Source organism: Melospiza melodia, chromosome 5 (assembly GCF_035770615.1).
Source record: "Melospiza melodia melodia isolate bMelMel2 chromosome 5, bMelMel2.pri, whole genome shotgun sequence".
Taxonomy (NCBI): domain Eukaryota; kingdom Metazoa; phylum Chordata; class Aves; order Passeriformes; family Passerellidae; genus Melospiza; species Melospiza melodia.
In genome coordinates this window covers 14,821,635-14,837,236 of record NC_086198.1, presented here as the reverse complement: position 1 = coordinate 14,837,236, position 15,602 = coordinate 14,821,635, and the positions used below count along the sequence as shown (strand labels likewise).

The 15,602-nt window shown below is 37.5% G+C and overlaps 1 protein-coding gene across 3 annotated transcripts in view; it reads left to right on the top strand.

Annotated features, from left to right (window-relative positions):
* ARFIP1 (ADP ribosylation factor interacting protein 1) overlaps positions 1-15,602 on the top strand; it is a 36,421-nt gene that overhangs the window by 15,100 nt on the left and 5,719 nt on the right. For all 3 annotated transcript variants that reach the window (XM_063156371.1, XM_063156373.1, XM_063156372.1), the window contains 4 exons: positions 1,095-1,204; positions 6,237-6,458; positions 9,843-10,000; positions 12,133-12,307. In XM_063156371.1, coding sequence (XP_063012441.1) covers positions 1,095-1,204; positions 6,237-6,458; positions 9,843-10,000; positions 12,133-12,307 — 665 coding nt within the window. The remainder of the gene's footprint in view (positions 1-1,094; positions 1,205-6,236; positions 6,459-9,842; positions 10,001-12,132; positions 12,308-15,602) is intronic.

Genomic DNA, 15,602 nt, shown 5'->3' with positions numbered 1-15,602 from the left:
GAATTCACAACACCCCAACTCAGCTTTGCCACTTGACTCATTTTGTGCCTATGGGCAAATTACTTAACATCTTAGTCCTGCTTCCTCCTGCATAAAAGGAGAAAACTTAACTCAGTTACCTCGTAAGGGTGTTGAGAGGGTTAATTACTTAATGTTTGCACAGCATGTTGAAGATGTAAGAACACAGTAGAACTTGATGCTAAAGGAATATCTTGAGGCATCTGTATAGACTTTTTTCCAAACTCTTGTTTGCATAAATAACTTGGCAAGACTAAGGTGACTGTAAGTAGCAGTAGGGATCAGAGTCAGGGGTAGTTAAAATGAATATGGACATGATAAATAAAAATGTTGCTTAAAAAGTGACGATACTTAGCAGTTTTTAATATTTAGGACGCTAGAAGTTTTGCAAAATTGAAACATGGAATCCACATGTTTCCATATCCCATACTAGCTTGAAAATGCTGAATAATGGCAGTTTGTGTGTGGTGATTTGCCCTAGGTATTTTAGTTAGTTACTTTAAATCTCTTCTTTGCTGGTTTGTAGAATTAATTGTTCATAATAGAATGAGCTAATAAAGCTGAAATAAATAAATTAAATATTGGCTGAACACATCTTCTGGAAAGAATGACTTTCATTGGAAAAGATTAAAAACTCTGTACTTCATGACAACAGTATGCCAGTCGTTGTTTAATGGCCTTAAGGTTGTAAACAGACTTTTAGATTGATTAAATGCAAAAGAGTGTTCAAAGAGTGGTGGAATTTTTAAACATAGATATAAATGTCTCAAAAATAATAAGAATAAACATGTCTCAAAAGCTGGTTTAAGTTTTCAGTATGCTTAATTCAGCCTATTCATGAAATAGTGATATATATATATATATGTATATACATTTTATATCAGTTTTAATATAAGTCTTTCTTTCTGGAAATTATTTTAAAAATCTCTTATTCATCTTAAGTTCATACTGTCACCTTGCTCTGCTTTTGGATGTACAATTGCACAAATCTTCCATACCTACTACTTATTCCTTAAAACAAACAAACAAAAAGCCCAGACCCAAGACCTTGAAGATTTGCTTTGTGTCTGACACAGGGGGCAGAGCCCAGCAGAAGAGTGGACCTGTTGTGTTAGCAGATGAAGTGAAGAATCCAGCGATGGAGAAACTGGAATTGGTGAGAAAGTGGAGCCTGAACACTTACAAGGTATGCAGCTATGTGTGTGTGTGTGTATGTATTCTATAAGTGAGTTTGCTACTAGATAGGAATAGAGCTGTATGAAAGTAAGCTGTTGTGGCAGTGAGCATAAGCAAGAATGTATAAGAAAGGCTTAATTTTCTTCTAAGTGTAACATTCTTTGTTAAATCCCTGGTGCAATGTGGAAATCTTTAATAGGTATTACTGATTTAGCAAGGCAAAGAATGTTCCATTTCTAATGTTCCCTTCGTCATTCCGAATGTAGAGATTTCAGCACTAAAGCTTGGAATTAAATATTTTTTGCTCTTTTTGAGTTGACTGTGGATGCAGTAAGATTTTAGTTGATGTGAAAAAATCAGGGGTATCTAGAAGTTCAAAACTTGCTAATTGCTACTCTGATGGTTTTGTTTCATCTTGGCTGACTGTTTTTTCTTAGTGTGGTAACAGTTGCTTCAATTTGTGTGTGTTTTATATGCTGCTACTTCATGATCAGTTGAGTTTGATGAAATTGAAAGAGTAATGTAAGAATAATGAAAAGGTGCTTAAATCACACCAGTTTGCTAGAAGTGACACTCATTAAAAAGCAATAAGGTAAGGAACAATTGTCAGGGAATGCATTCCTGTCAAAAGTTTAAAGAAAGACCAGTTTTGAAAAATAGCTTCTTGTTATGCCCACATCTTAAATAATAGAGTTGTGAGCAGGTGCATCGGTGAGGTCTACATCAAACCATGAAGAAATTCACACTCTGTGGCAAGGAAAGTCTGAATCCCTCCAGTGTTCTTTATGTCCCAATAAGAACATCCTTCTCAGTGGGGATGAGAAGCAAGGATGGAGCATCCCTAGCGGATGCTTATGCTGTCTTTCTGTTAGAATCAGAAATTTCTTTTTTATGTCTAATGAATTGGCTTTTAGATTTGCTACTTTTCTTGTCATCTAAACATTGTAGCAAGCCAAGGAGTTGCAGTCCAATGGTATCCTGGGGTGCCTTAGGAGGAAAATTGCCAGCAGGTTGGGGGAGATGATCCTGTCCCTCTATTCAGCCCTGGTGAGGCACATCTGGAGTGCTGTGTCCAGACCTGGGCTCCTCAGCCCAAGAGGGACATGGAGCTCCTGGAGCTGGTCCAGTGGAGAGCAGCAAAGATGGTGAGGGTACTGGAGCAGCATTCAATGAGGAAAGGCTGAGGAAGCTGGGCCTGTTCAGCCTGCAGAAGAGATGACTGAGAGGGGACCTCATGAATACCTATAGAGTATCTGAGGGGAGAGGGCCAAGGGGATGCATCCAGGTTCTTCCCAGCAGTGCCAAGCAAGAGGACAAGAGGCAGTGGGCAGAACCTGATGCACAGGAAGTTCCACCTGAACATGAAGAAGAACTTCTTTACTGTGCAGTGACTGAGCACTGGAACAGTTTGCCCAGAGAGGTTATGGAGTCTCCCTCACTCAGTATTTTTAAGATACTCAAAAACCCTGTGGATACAATGCTGTGCAATGTGTTCTGGGATGAACTTGCTTGAGCAGAGATGTTGAACCAGGGGACCCACTGTGGTCCTTTCCAACCTGACCCACTGTGTGATTTTGTCTGTCAGCTACTTTGGAGTGCGCTGTGGTGCAATCAGAATATGTGCTATTCAGCTGAAGCTGTTCTTTAAAATTCTCTTGTGTCTTTAAAACATTGACGCTTGGGATCAAATCTCCTATACTGTGACTAAATAGGACAGGACTTGACCTTATTCTGTATTTTTGGTACCTTGATTTAGAAAACAAACCCACAAAAACTCATGTCTCAAACTCGCTGACATGAATCATCAGCCAGAGGACTAGTGAAAAAGTTGTGAAAAAGGGTCTTGGATGTTCTTTGTTTAGAACACTATTTCTTTGGCTGTAGCATCTGCAAAGTTAAGGTTTTTCGTTTTCTTTTTATGGCTTAAGCCTTCCCCTTGTTGAGATCCAGAATCACACCAGAAATGACCTAGCAAACAAAGACTAGCAGTTTCAGAAAACAACATGTTTACTTGAACCTATTCCTGAACATGCCTAAGGAGATGTGTCAGTTATGATCTTTCCCATATTGACTTGCTGCTCACTCTTTTTTTGTGGTATAAGACCATTCATAGAACTTACAAATTCATTTTGAGTTGATAGAGTATTGTGCAACTGTACTTGGAGATGCCATACATTTGTGTCGTAGGCTTTGTACAAAAAGAATATTTAATATGAGTATTTAGTATTTAAAGTTTTGGACATATTGGCTTGCTCTGGTTCCCATCAGGGAGATCATGGGAAGAAGTGTCCTCCTTATCTCATAATAGTTAACTGTTCATAGGTTTGAAGATGCAGAAATAAAGGACAGGGGTAAATGTCAGCACTTGAATCCCTCTGAATTTAAAATCCCTGGTATCAATGTACCAGACAGTAATCTACAAGGGGAGTTAGTGATGAAATTTGCTGTTAGGAAGTTCTTTAGGAATCTGACATGAGTAGGTCCTATACCATGGTGTCTGTATCAGGGGTTGAGAAATCCAAATTATTGGGTATGTTAGAAGTCATTCCCGTCTATAAATGCCTTTGTAACTACCATTGCCATTCACATTCTCTGGTCAAGTGCTCCCTAATAATCATGAATCAGTGTGAAGAGAAATTGCCCTTCATAGTCTAGTGACAGGATCTTGTTCTTTTCTTTCTTCTGCCCATGCCTTCCCCTTTGGATGAGAAAGTGGTTTGCAGTTTAGCAAAAACATTTAGGCCCAAGAAAATCAAGATTCTTCTTGACTTTCAGCAATTCCAACAAGCTTGTCTTTTTGTTTTTCATACAACTTAAATTTTGAGGGGGGGAAAAAAAAGGCAAACCTGTTTTACAAACCTCTCTAACACTGGGTTGGTAGAACATTTATTTCTGAGACATGTCCAGTAATGCCTCCGTTCATCTTTGGCATATATAATATATTTTGGTAACCTTTTTTTCTCTGAGTTCTTCTCTGAATTTTTCTTAAGCTTTGCATTGGATGACTTCTTTTTGAGTTGCATGGTCTTTTCTATGATAGCTTCCTTTATAAATACTCTTAGGACAAAGCACAATGGAATTAATGCATGGAATTTTCTTTGCTAGTGAGAATATAAAGCAACTTGTGTGCTTGTACTAGTCTGCTTAGAGCTGGAGTAAATCAAAATAGATTGGGGCATTTTCTTTGTCTTTTGCTACATCTGAGTTAACAACGTATCCAGTGTAAGTCTTTCCAATTACTGATGTTTCTTCACTTGTCACTGGTGGGCTTTTAAAGATATTTTTCTGTGATTTATGAAGCAAATACCCCTTGGCTGAAAATAATTCCTTCACTTGTAATTTATCCTTGCTTTCAAAAATTTTGCTTTCCATGATTCAGATTTTTCTCTTGCATTTCCGTGGGGGTTTGTGTGTGTGTCAGCTCTTTTGGAAAATAGCCAAAATTTGACCATCACTTCCACAGTTCCTAATGAAGGGCTTATTTATGCTCTGAGCACACTTAGAGCTGAGCTGTATTTTGCAATTTCTCATGGGGTCTTTGGTAGCAAAGTTGTATTCTCTGTTATGATTTGTTATGCTCTCCTGAATTTCTGATGCTTAGCAGACAAATGTCACCTAGATTAGCTGTGCTTTTTCTTGTCAATTACTGGACTCTAACAAAGTAGCCCAAATAGTCTGTATCTTCTGACCTAAACCTCATGGGTCATGACCAACTTGATCTCCTTGGTCATTCCTGAGTCTCTCCTGTGTTCCTCTATTCCGTTAAGAAGGGACATGGAAATTCTAGCAGGTTGAATGTGCGTCTCCTTTGGGCACAAGTAAAGATGGTATTAATCTAAAGTCCTTGAATTGGGAAACCCTGGGAAATCCAGTGCTCTAGAGTATTTGGGGAGTATGTTATATTATAAGTTTGGGCATTATTTCACAAAAATAAAATTTAAAATAGCAGCTTTGTGCTTAGGTTAAGTCCTTTCAGAGTAGTTGGGGCCTTGACTACTAACTTAATTTCCTTGTACCTTTTGTTTCTAGCAGTAATTTTTCATATGTCTAAGTTGGTAAGTTGGTTATCCCTTCACACCTTGTGACCACAGACTAACTTCAAGTAACTTACTAGAGCTGTAAATAATTCTGCTTTCCATAGAGAAACTGTATAGCTTTGCTACATATCTGCTTTGCAAATGGCTTCTCCTGTGTCTCAGTCAAGGGAAATCCCCAGTGTGCATGTGTGGGAGGCTCACTGCCAAGCTGGGCTCGAATCTCTGGCAGAGGTGTCACAGATCCATGGAATGTGGTAGCAGCCTGCTCTGTCACAGCCATAGGCTGGGTGAGAGTGTCTACAGCTGCATAAGAGCACATTTCCTGCTCAGTGTGTTAATGAACTGCAAGCCTACTAAGAGTTTGACATGACAGAAAAGAAATAGCCTTTCTGAGTAAATCATCTCCATTTTATAGATGTGTAAATAATAAGTGCATTTTAATACTCTTGTGTATTTCTCAGTAGGAGTTCCCAGTTTCCTATTCAGCTTCAAAAAAAACCATGCTGAAAACCATCACCTTCTTACTTGCCCCCTAAAAAAAACCTCAAAATGAACATTTTTGGAAAATTTAACATGGATGCTCTGATCAGATACTTGGTAGACAAAGTCCAAAAGATTACCAACTAGGCATTTTTGTATAGTATATGGTACTATAAACTGACTTAAATGCAAGGGGCTAAAATGCTTCTTTTAACTTAATGAGATTCACCAAACCTATAAAAAGATAAGTGTTCTTTTACTTGAGAAACAATTAGTTATGCTCTTGATTTGCTAACTTGAATATTCATCTTAGTAGGAGTTGAGACTTGTCCAGCTGTTCTTGCTGAGTCCTGATAAACTTCTAAAGACTGTGTTGTTTTTTCAGTTTGTTGTGCAAACTTATATTGGGAGGGGTGGTTGTGAAAGAATTGTGTGTAATTATATGTCCCTTGAAGCTGAAAATGGGTGTATGCTGTGTTGTCTTGAATATACTTGAATCTTTATAATTTAATTTTTTTTCTGCAGTGTACACGTCAGATCATCTCTGAAAAACTGGGTCGTGGCTCAAGAACAGTAGACCTGGAACTAGAAGCTCAGATAGATATATTGAGAGACAACAAAAAAAAATATGAAAATATCTTGAGACTGGCACAGACGCTGTCCACACAGCTCTTCCAGATGGTACATACCCAAAGGCAACTTGGAGATGCATTTGCTGACCTGAGTTTGAAATCATTGGAACTTCATGTAAGACTTTTACAGTGTTAAAAAAATACAGCAGCAGAGATGAAGATAAGCCTAATTGACTCGTGCAGGGTGTCTGCTACTTAGCAGCTACTTTTATAAACATTGCAGTTAACAATATATTAGATACTCTTTGTGTTGAAAGCACTTAAAACTGTAGGAAATTATTGAAATTACTGTAGTTCTTTATTGTTTCTTAAATGTTAGCCTCTAGTTGATGGTTGAACTCAAGAACTGACAATTTTGCTTTGTAGAGAAGATGCATTTTAGTATTAATTTTGCACCTAATGAAATGTCATCAAAGTGTTCCAGAGTGTTATGTCATTTCAATTACAAGATGTCTTTGGGGAATGTGCCTGGGAATAAGTAGATTAGGGCACATTACTTCACTTGGGCACATTTAATGTGAGTAAATTATTTTTCTGTAGCATATTTAAGCATTGAGATTTGATCTCTAAGTCCTTTTTTAATCAGAATTTTCCTACTAATAAGACTAATCTGTATTCTTATGTTGTCTGGAGTTGCTGAGCAAGAGAGGCAATCTTGAGATATCTGGGTTGTTATGATTCCATGGTTTAGAAGTTTATGTAACACTGGCACTTTCCTTTGCCAGTGGTAAAGCTGTTTGCTGTCAAGAGAGACAAGGTGCATGTTGCTTACAGAGTATAGTACCTGGCTTGCTTCTACATTGCTTTTTCTGCATTTGCAAAGTTAAATTTGGAAAACCAATATTAAATGGTTTAATAATTCCCTGAAACATAGCTGCTGAAACAGCTCAGATTATCTTTGTGATTTTAAAAACATCTGTCTTTTCATAATTGACTTTTCCCATTGAGTTTTAAAAGAGTAGGTGGAGTTCATGCTTACACAGAGGAACCTTAAGTGATAGCTAGCTGAAAAAATGTGAAACTCCTACACTAATGTGGAGGAATTTTTAATATTAGTCTGACAGATGAAAATCTGTGAATGTAGAGCATTTCTAGCAGCTAAGAAATTAAATTATCTGCTAAAAGAAGCTTTTAATAATCAGTTTATTCTTGACAAAAATATGGGCATGTGGTTTGTGGCAGATCTTAGTGATTGTTGTGAAGTATGTGCTGAAACTGGATGTTTCTTCCAAAACTTGGATAGAATCTGGCATCATGCTCATTTAATGAATCTTGGGGTTTTTCCCATGATTAGCTTGTAACTTCTAATGGGAATACTGATCTTCCAGTTTCTTTCAGCATCTTGTATTGGTCTTGGACTTTGCTTCTGTCATTCATCTCTTGTGTGGATTCTTGAATGGGGTTGTTGATGAAAACCAAATAAAGGTTTCTGCTGCTGTAATGAGAGTTATCTAACCTTTGCTTCCTGGAGATTTGCCTGGTGTTTGTCTCTTTCCCTTTTGTGTTTTCCCTCTGTTTAATCTGTAATGTATTATCATCTGTAGCCAGGCCTACTTTTGGATATTTGGGTTTTTCCCTCTAAAACTTGTGCAGGACTAAAAGTAACATTTCTGAACAGTTAGTCTTTCATGTTTAGTGTGATGACAGTATATAAGCTTAAGTAAAATCAAAAAACCCCCCGAGTCTCAAGGTAATACTTTTTCTTTTAAACATGATAACAAAACAAATTTTTTATGTGGTATCTGGTGAGGTATTATTTCATGTGAATGGGTTGCTGTTTCTCTTTTGGATCCAAAGATAACTGCTGGTTCCAGGCTCATATGCCTCTAATTATATAGGCAGATGAATCCCAATTTTAATTGACCTGAGCATAGAGTATGAACTGAATGTAAACTCTGGGTGTAGAAAGGATTTCCTGTGTGTTTCGTAAGAGGTATCCACAGAGGTCATGGACAAAACTGAGAAGTTTGTATGAAACTATGAGCCATTGGAGGGAACATGATTGTTGGTCAGCATATTCCTTAGTACTGCAGGCCCATCCTTCTTACCTCCCCCTTTGAACTGATGGTGTTTTCATTTGGGTCTGGCATGATCTGTGTGAGAGATCAGCTGGAAAACTAATTGCAGTCTTGCCTGCAGGAGGAAGAATAGATGGGACTAAGCTGCTGCAAGGGGCACTTCTACTGCTGTTGTCTCTGCCAGCATGCTGCTGTTTCTTCTCTGTGCTAGCACTCGTGTTAGCTGTGTAGCTGGCAATGTTTGAGCAAAGCCAGCTGGAAAATACTTGTTTTGGTTTTTTCCCAGCAAAATCTGTAGCAATTTAGTCAAGTGCTTTTGCTGCCCAGGCAGCTGTAGAAAGCAAAGATGACAGATCTTTAGCAATGTTTACAGGGCTTAGCTCGTAAAAACTTGCCCTGATTTCTCTTCCTTTTTTCTTCTCCTTCAATTTCTCACTTCCACTGCACCTTCTTTTCTAGAGGATTCTTCCCTTACCATTGCCAATTACCTATTACCCTTACTGTTGTGAACTTGTTAACATGAAATATCGTTTGGCTCTGGTGCTCATATTCTAGACAGATGAAAAGAAGCTGGGAGAATAGAGCACTTCTGAGTCAGTTGTTGGCAGTGTGCAGGCCTAAAAAGACCAAAGTTCCAAATATGAACCTAGTGTGTTTTATAGTCATTACAACCAGGGATTGTACTCTTTTCTGAGAACTCCCATCTGTAGAATATGGAGATGCTATATGGATGACATAGATGTAATAATTGGATTCATTTGGCATCCATGCATTGGGAAAATCTTTGCAGCCTTGCTCTGCTTACTCTGCTGTTAACAAAGAGACATGGACAAACATATGTCTAAATGTGAATAAAATGCCTTGGAAATAATTTTGCCCTCCTCTCTTTGAAATTTATGGATGAGCTACATTAAATTTTTTATTTGCTATTCATTATAATGCTCTGCTCTTCAATTATTTACAGCCTATTAAACCATGATAGATGTTGGTGTTTTTTGCAGTGCTCCTTTCCAGAATGTAAGAATAAAACTTAATAGCTAATTAATGCTCTGTGCCCTTGTGAATTTAGTTACATTTACTGTATTTAACGTAGCAGTGTCTCTGTTCTTAATAAGGTATTACCTAGACAACCATGAGAAATGATGGATTAAAACTCTGCTGAATGACAATGTGAAGATTGCATTAGCATTTGATTTTAATTAACATTCAAGATATCAGAGTGCAGAAAAATCACATAAATTAGGATTTAACACCATGTGTGGTAAAAAAATTCATAAACTATGTTTTACTGATGTTGGAGAGATTTCATAAGAACTGTGAACAAAATATTGTATTGAAATAATATTGGTTTAATCATAATCATACCCAAACAGAAGTGAAAGACCTGCCACATCTGTGTTTGCATTTTTTTATATAGTTGCTAATGAATGCTATGATTTCAATTGATCTACAGCTTTGTTTTCTCTGTTCTTTGTTTATAGGAGGAGTTTGGCTACAATGCAGATACACAGAAACTTCTAGCTAAAAATGGAGAAACACTTCTTGGGGCTATTAACTTTTTCATTGCCAGTGTGAACACATTGGTGAATAAAACAATTGAGGATACATTGTTGACTGTGAAGCAGTATGAAAGTGCCAGGTAGCTATCCTGTGTCCAGCTCCTTTCCCTAAGAATTAATCCTTGGGAAGCAGAGTCTCTGTCAGCTTAGGTCTTGTATTTGAGTGACTGACCTGTCAGATAAAAACCTCATAACACAGCTCTCATCCAATGAGGGTTTCTGTTTAACTGTAGATGATTGCACAGATCTTCCAATGTTTTGTACATGTTTCCTTGTAGACTGAATTTTACTTGTTAGCTGTAGGAGTAATTATAGCTGGTTTTTCCCACTTGCTAGATTAAGGTGGCTTTCTAAGTAGCGTGACAGTGGAAGATTAACACTTTTATCCAGCTGCATTGCAATAGGTAAAATAATCTCTGACTGAAAGACATTTCATCTTGTGCCTCTGTTGATGAACAATGCCTGCAATTCACACTTGGGTTTTTATGCAGACATTTCAGGCTTGGTCAGAAAGGGGAAAATAAACCAGAAATTTCTCAGTGAGTGAATAATGGCTTTCTTATCCTGGAGAAGGCTACTTTTAGATGTGGCATAGTATTCTAAAGCTGGGTTCCTTTTTTCTGTCAGGGACTTGTAGCTCTTTCTGATGAGTGGTTCCATTCTGACTTTCTTTCACTTACCAGAATAAAGTGCATTTTTTTTAATTTGACAAAAGATGCAGTTTATACATATAATTTTTTGTGATATTTGGGGTTTTTTTAGCTCCAAAATTGCAAACTGCCTAAATTTGGAATTTCCTCCTTTTTTTAATTGTTCTGTTCTAATGCTTATTTTTGAACAAAATAGTAGGTTATTGTTTTGGTATTTAGGTAAACTTTCAAAGGCACGAAAGGTAGAATTAATGTGTAGATAAGGTATTGCTTTATTTTTGACACGTGTTTTGAAAAAAAAAAAATGGTTCATATATCCAGGTATCCTCTGGAAAATTTATGCAAAATACATCTGCTGCAGTTGTTCTTCTCAGTCATTTTCAATATATGGTTCTTCCCTCCTGAAATACCTTCATTGCTTTCCCTTTCTGTTCACTAAAGAAATCAAATATTTTGCCATTTTAATAAGTCAAATAAATTATAAAGGTTCTTCACTGACATGGCCAGTTCATTATTTTGCACTGTGAAAATAAGTCACATTTATTTCTGTGCCTCTTCTTTCCTATTCCCTGTTGCACTTTAGCATTCATCTGTTCCCCTCTTCTGTCAGTTCTCGATAAGTTTAATGGTTTCCTTTTTGGAATTAAGCCATAAATTACTTATAAATCCTCAATCATAGTGGCAGTGAGAATCAGGAGGAGGAGCCCTGTGAATATTATTGCTTTTACCTCTGAAAAGGTTGTATTTTTCTTTTGAGCAGTTACATCAACTGAAAATTGTGTTTCATAACCAGTTTTTAATCCTGATTTGTTTCCACTTAAAGAAATGTCTGTAGGAAAGCATGTTTAAAAGGCCAAAAATAGTGTGGTTTGTCCCATTAAAATAGGTGGATATGCTAGGTTCCATTATTTGACAACTACAGAAAAGCATGGACGGAAGAGTGATGCTTTGGGTGGGGCTGCACCATCTTTTTGCAGTCTGTTTTTCCATAGGACTTTTTCAAAGTTCTCAGTAAAGTGTTTGTGGAAGAACTATGAAACTGTCCAATTAATACATATGGAGCAGCCTCGAGCATGCTGAAAATGCTTTAGGTCAGAGTTTGGTGTATGTGACCTGTTCCTCAAACATCTGCTTAAAGGGGGTGTCATGCTCTGGGTCTGCCTCTTACTCTCAACACAAACTCTCCAGTGAACTGATTCAACAGCAGAAGAATGACCTGAAAAATATTTGCTAGCTTTTTCTGGGTCAGTAGGTTGAGATGTCTCAGGAGAAGCTCTGACTACTGAAGCCTGTACAAAACAGGGGCTGAGAGCATGTGGCTGAGACAGGAAGAGAAAAGGGAGGATGCTTGTTTAGGCAGTTTTATACAATGTGCTTGATGAATAGGAGGAGAGAGGAAAAAACTTGCCCAGTTTTTTTTTTTTATTATTGTTTTTGGGGTTTTTTTTCCCTGTACTTAACTCTTTTGTTCATCTTCTGTTGTACGTAGACTTATATCTGAGGTCACTTTTGAGGCACTGCCCTTAGATGGTTCTTTTTTCCCTTCTCCTCTTTCTTGCCAGGATTGAATACGATGCTTATCGAACAGACCTGGAAGAGCTGAACCTGGGCCCTCGTGATGCAAACACTCTGCCAAAGATTGAACAATCACAGCAACTGTTTCAAGTGCACAAAGAGAAATACGACAAAATGCGTAACGACGTATCTATCAAATTGAAATTTTTGGAAGAAAATAAGGTAAGCTGCTACTTCTCATGTTATGATTAGGAGTTTTGTTCTACAAGTTGTTACATCTTGAAATATGTATTCATTTAGAAGTAGAATGAACAAGGAAAATAAGTTCAATTTTTGGAGTTCTTGCTGTATCACTGGGAGGACCCACTTATAGAGCAAGCAGCTTTAGAAGTCCCTAATCCAGCCACTCCAGCTACAAATGACAAACATTGTGACAGTAAGTTTCTTGTTGATACAAGAGGTTTCAAGTTTGCAGAAATATTACTTTTTCCAGTTTACCACGTTTATGGTCAAATGAGTCACAAAATTACTGATTTAATATTCAAAGTAACATGTACATTTGGCAACATTGTCACAGAGGTTATGCACAAAGAAGGAGACAGAACCATGAGGAGGCTTCTTCAAAATTAAGCTTTTTTTTAAGAATTTGAACTGAGAAGTACTACTTTGTATAATTAATGCCTTTATAGTTTCTTAATTTAAAACAGGACTCTTGAACTGTTGGCTTGAAGGGTGGGGTTTTTTTCATGTTTATTTCAACCCTACATTTCATCTATACCCTCTTAATGATGCGATTCTTACCCTTCTTATTCTACCAGGCAAAGATAAAACTGCTATATAAAACTTTAAAACTATTTTTTCTCTGATAAATAAGTCCTTTGAAATTGTCTCTAATTAGATGTGAAAATTATGGTCTTTCAAGATCTGATTTTTTTCTTACTCATGGTAAATGAGATGGTTATAATAATGTGTGTTTATATTTCCCATATTTTCAGAGGAAAGAAAAGGTGATTAAAACTTACATAGGAGGTAGTTGTCACTCTATCCAGGGTTAACATTATCAGTGGGTTAACATTTTCAGTATGGGTTGATTAACGTATTTTAAAAATTGAAACACAGGTAACAACAGCCTGTCAAAGAATACATGACTGGCCCCAGATTACAATAGCAAACCATGCTCCTTGCCTGGAAGGAGGAAAATTTAAAGGAAAAATCATAGGGACAGGCTAAACCAATTAAAATGGATTATTATTTTGTATTCTTGAATATATTATCACATATTCAGTTGCATCATCTTCTTAGAATAAACATGGGGCTCAGGGAAGAAACATGAACCATGAACAGATGATAAGACAAAGGTTGAGAAAATAAGCAAACTACTTTTTGGTTTCCAAAACAATATGTGCTTAAAACAGCTCCTGAGCACTGTTCCTTCATACAGGCATCTGCCTTAGATCTCCCTGATCTGGAGTCACATAGCCAGCAAAAGTTGGCTTTGTGATGAACCAGATCATCAGGTGACTGAACTGGCATTGGCCTGACTGTATTTCTAGCTCTTGCTGAAAAAATTGGAAAATAAAAGGATTGAAAAAAATCATATTGAAATTTATTTTCTTGATGAAGCTGAATCTAATCTAAATGCTGATACTGATCCTTAAATTAGAAAATGTTCCTGAGAGCTGGGTTTTAAAACTGTGCTAGATTGAAAACAGGTATGCTGAAGGTGTCTTCCTACTCTCCCCACCTTTGTTTTCTTTTTTTAGTAAGTTGCTTGCTACCACTACAATGTACCTCTGTTAAAATGGTTTAAGCCTTCCAGCTTATATCTGTACAAGAATTATGATGCTTAAGTTCAAATTAGTTTAAAATAGGAGTTACCCTACTTCCTCATGGTTTCCATTATCTGTATAACACACCAATTTATGTTTAAATGCATAGGAAGGCTTCAGAGCGAAGGCATTTTATTTCCATCTTGTAAAAAAGATATTTCCATAATTTTTTTGAACTAAATTAGATAGCTTAGGGAACACTGAAGAAGTTGTCTTCCTAGTGACAGTCTTGAATTAGACCAAGCATCCTGTTAGCAGTCACAGCCTACAAATTGTTTCTGAAAGAGATTGTTTTTTCCTTCCTGCCTTTTACATTAATACAGTAGGGAATCTCACATGCTTAAGCCTTTTTATCAGTGGTTGACATTTCTCAGTTTTGACACTGGAGATGTAAAAATATTTACTAAAGCGTGTGTGGAATTTTGTTCCCAAATGAGCTATAGAAAGGACTTCCTTTACACTTTAATATTGGCTTAAATATAATTATCTGCTGAGAGCTTTTCTGAGGTGAGCTTTACTTTATTTTTTTTTCTATTTATTGTGTAAGATGACATTATGTCATCATGAAAGTAGTTTGAAGGGAGTGAAGGAAGCAGCTTACCCTGTAGTGTAGGAGTAGCAGGTAGGATGGTTTGTGCCTGCCTTGGGGAAGAAGGGCATAAATTGGTGGAGAAGCAGTGGAAAGGGAAAGGGATGTGCTGCTGTTTCCAGCAGGTCCCTGCTCTGAGGCACAGAGCAGCAGTGTATGAAGCTTGCACTGCAGTGGCCTTGGACAGAAAAGCTCAGTCTGTGGTTTGCCAGTCTTTTCTTTCCTGTGGCTGAGACTGCTGGCACAGAAGCATTGCCTTTTACACTTCAGCTGCCTTTCTGAAAAAAAGTGTAAGAAAGGAGCAGGAGCAGCAACAATTCTGTGCTGTCTGCTGTTGGTGGTGTATTTCTGTAAAGTGCTTGTTCCCAGCATAAAGTGGGCATTCAAGTTTTTATAATGGGTGTAGGTGAACAGAACTTTGTTTTCTGAGCAAATACACTCAGTCTCATCCCTTGATGAGAATCTGTTTTAAAGAGAATAGCTACTGGAGGAGAGAATTTGATATTCCAGGAGGAGCAGAAAGAGAGACTAGGAGAATCTTTGCAGAGTTCCCGTGTAACACTGGTTGGCAGGACTGAGATGGGTCCCAGTGTGGCTGTCTTAATTAATTTCTTAATTAAGTGCAGAGATCAGATCTAGAACAGAATAATCCTGAAACAACTTTTTAGTTCAGGTTTTCCCTGTTGTTGCTGTTCACGGCAGCAACAAAATCCATTGGTTCAGTCAGGAGCAGTTCAGCTATCAGCAGTGTGTTCCTGGTAAATGGTGCTGCAAAGAACCTCTGAAGCCAGTTTAACTGGCTGGTGGGCTCCAGTTGGTCTGTGGTGCTGCAAATGTCACCAAAGAACCCATTATCTAGAAGGCCCTATCTAGGTTTTCCCTGTATGGGGAAAAGGCATCACATGGTTGCAGTCTCTTTGTGCCTGTTCTCCTCAGTTCATATGCTAATATTTCAATTAAAAGCCCTCAAAGGCTTAGAGAGCTGCATTTACAGTAAAGCTGGAATTGCAAGTTTCTTTCTGTAAAACCAAGATACACACGATTTCTATTGACTTTTATTACAGCATTTGATCTTGAAGTTAGAACTCATTTTTCTGAA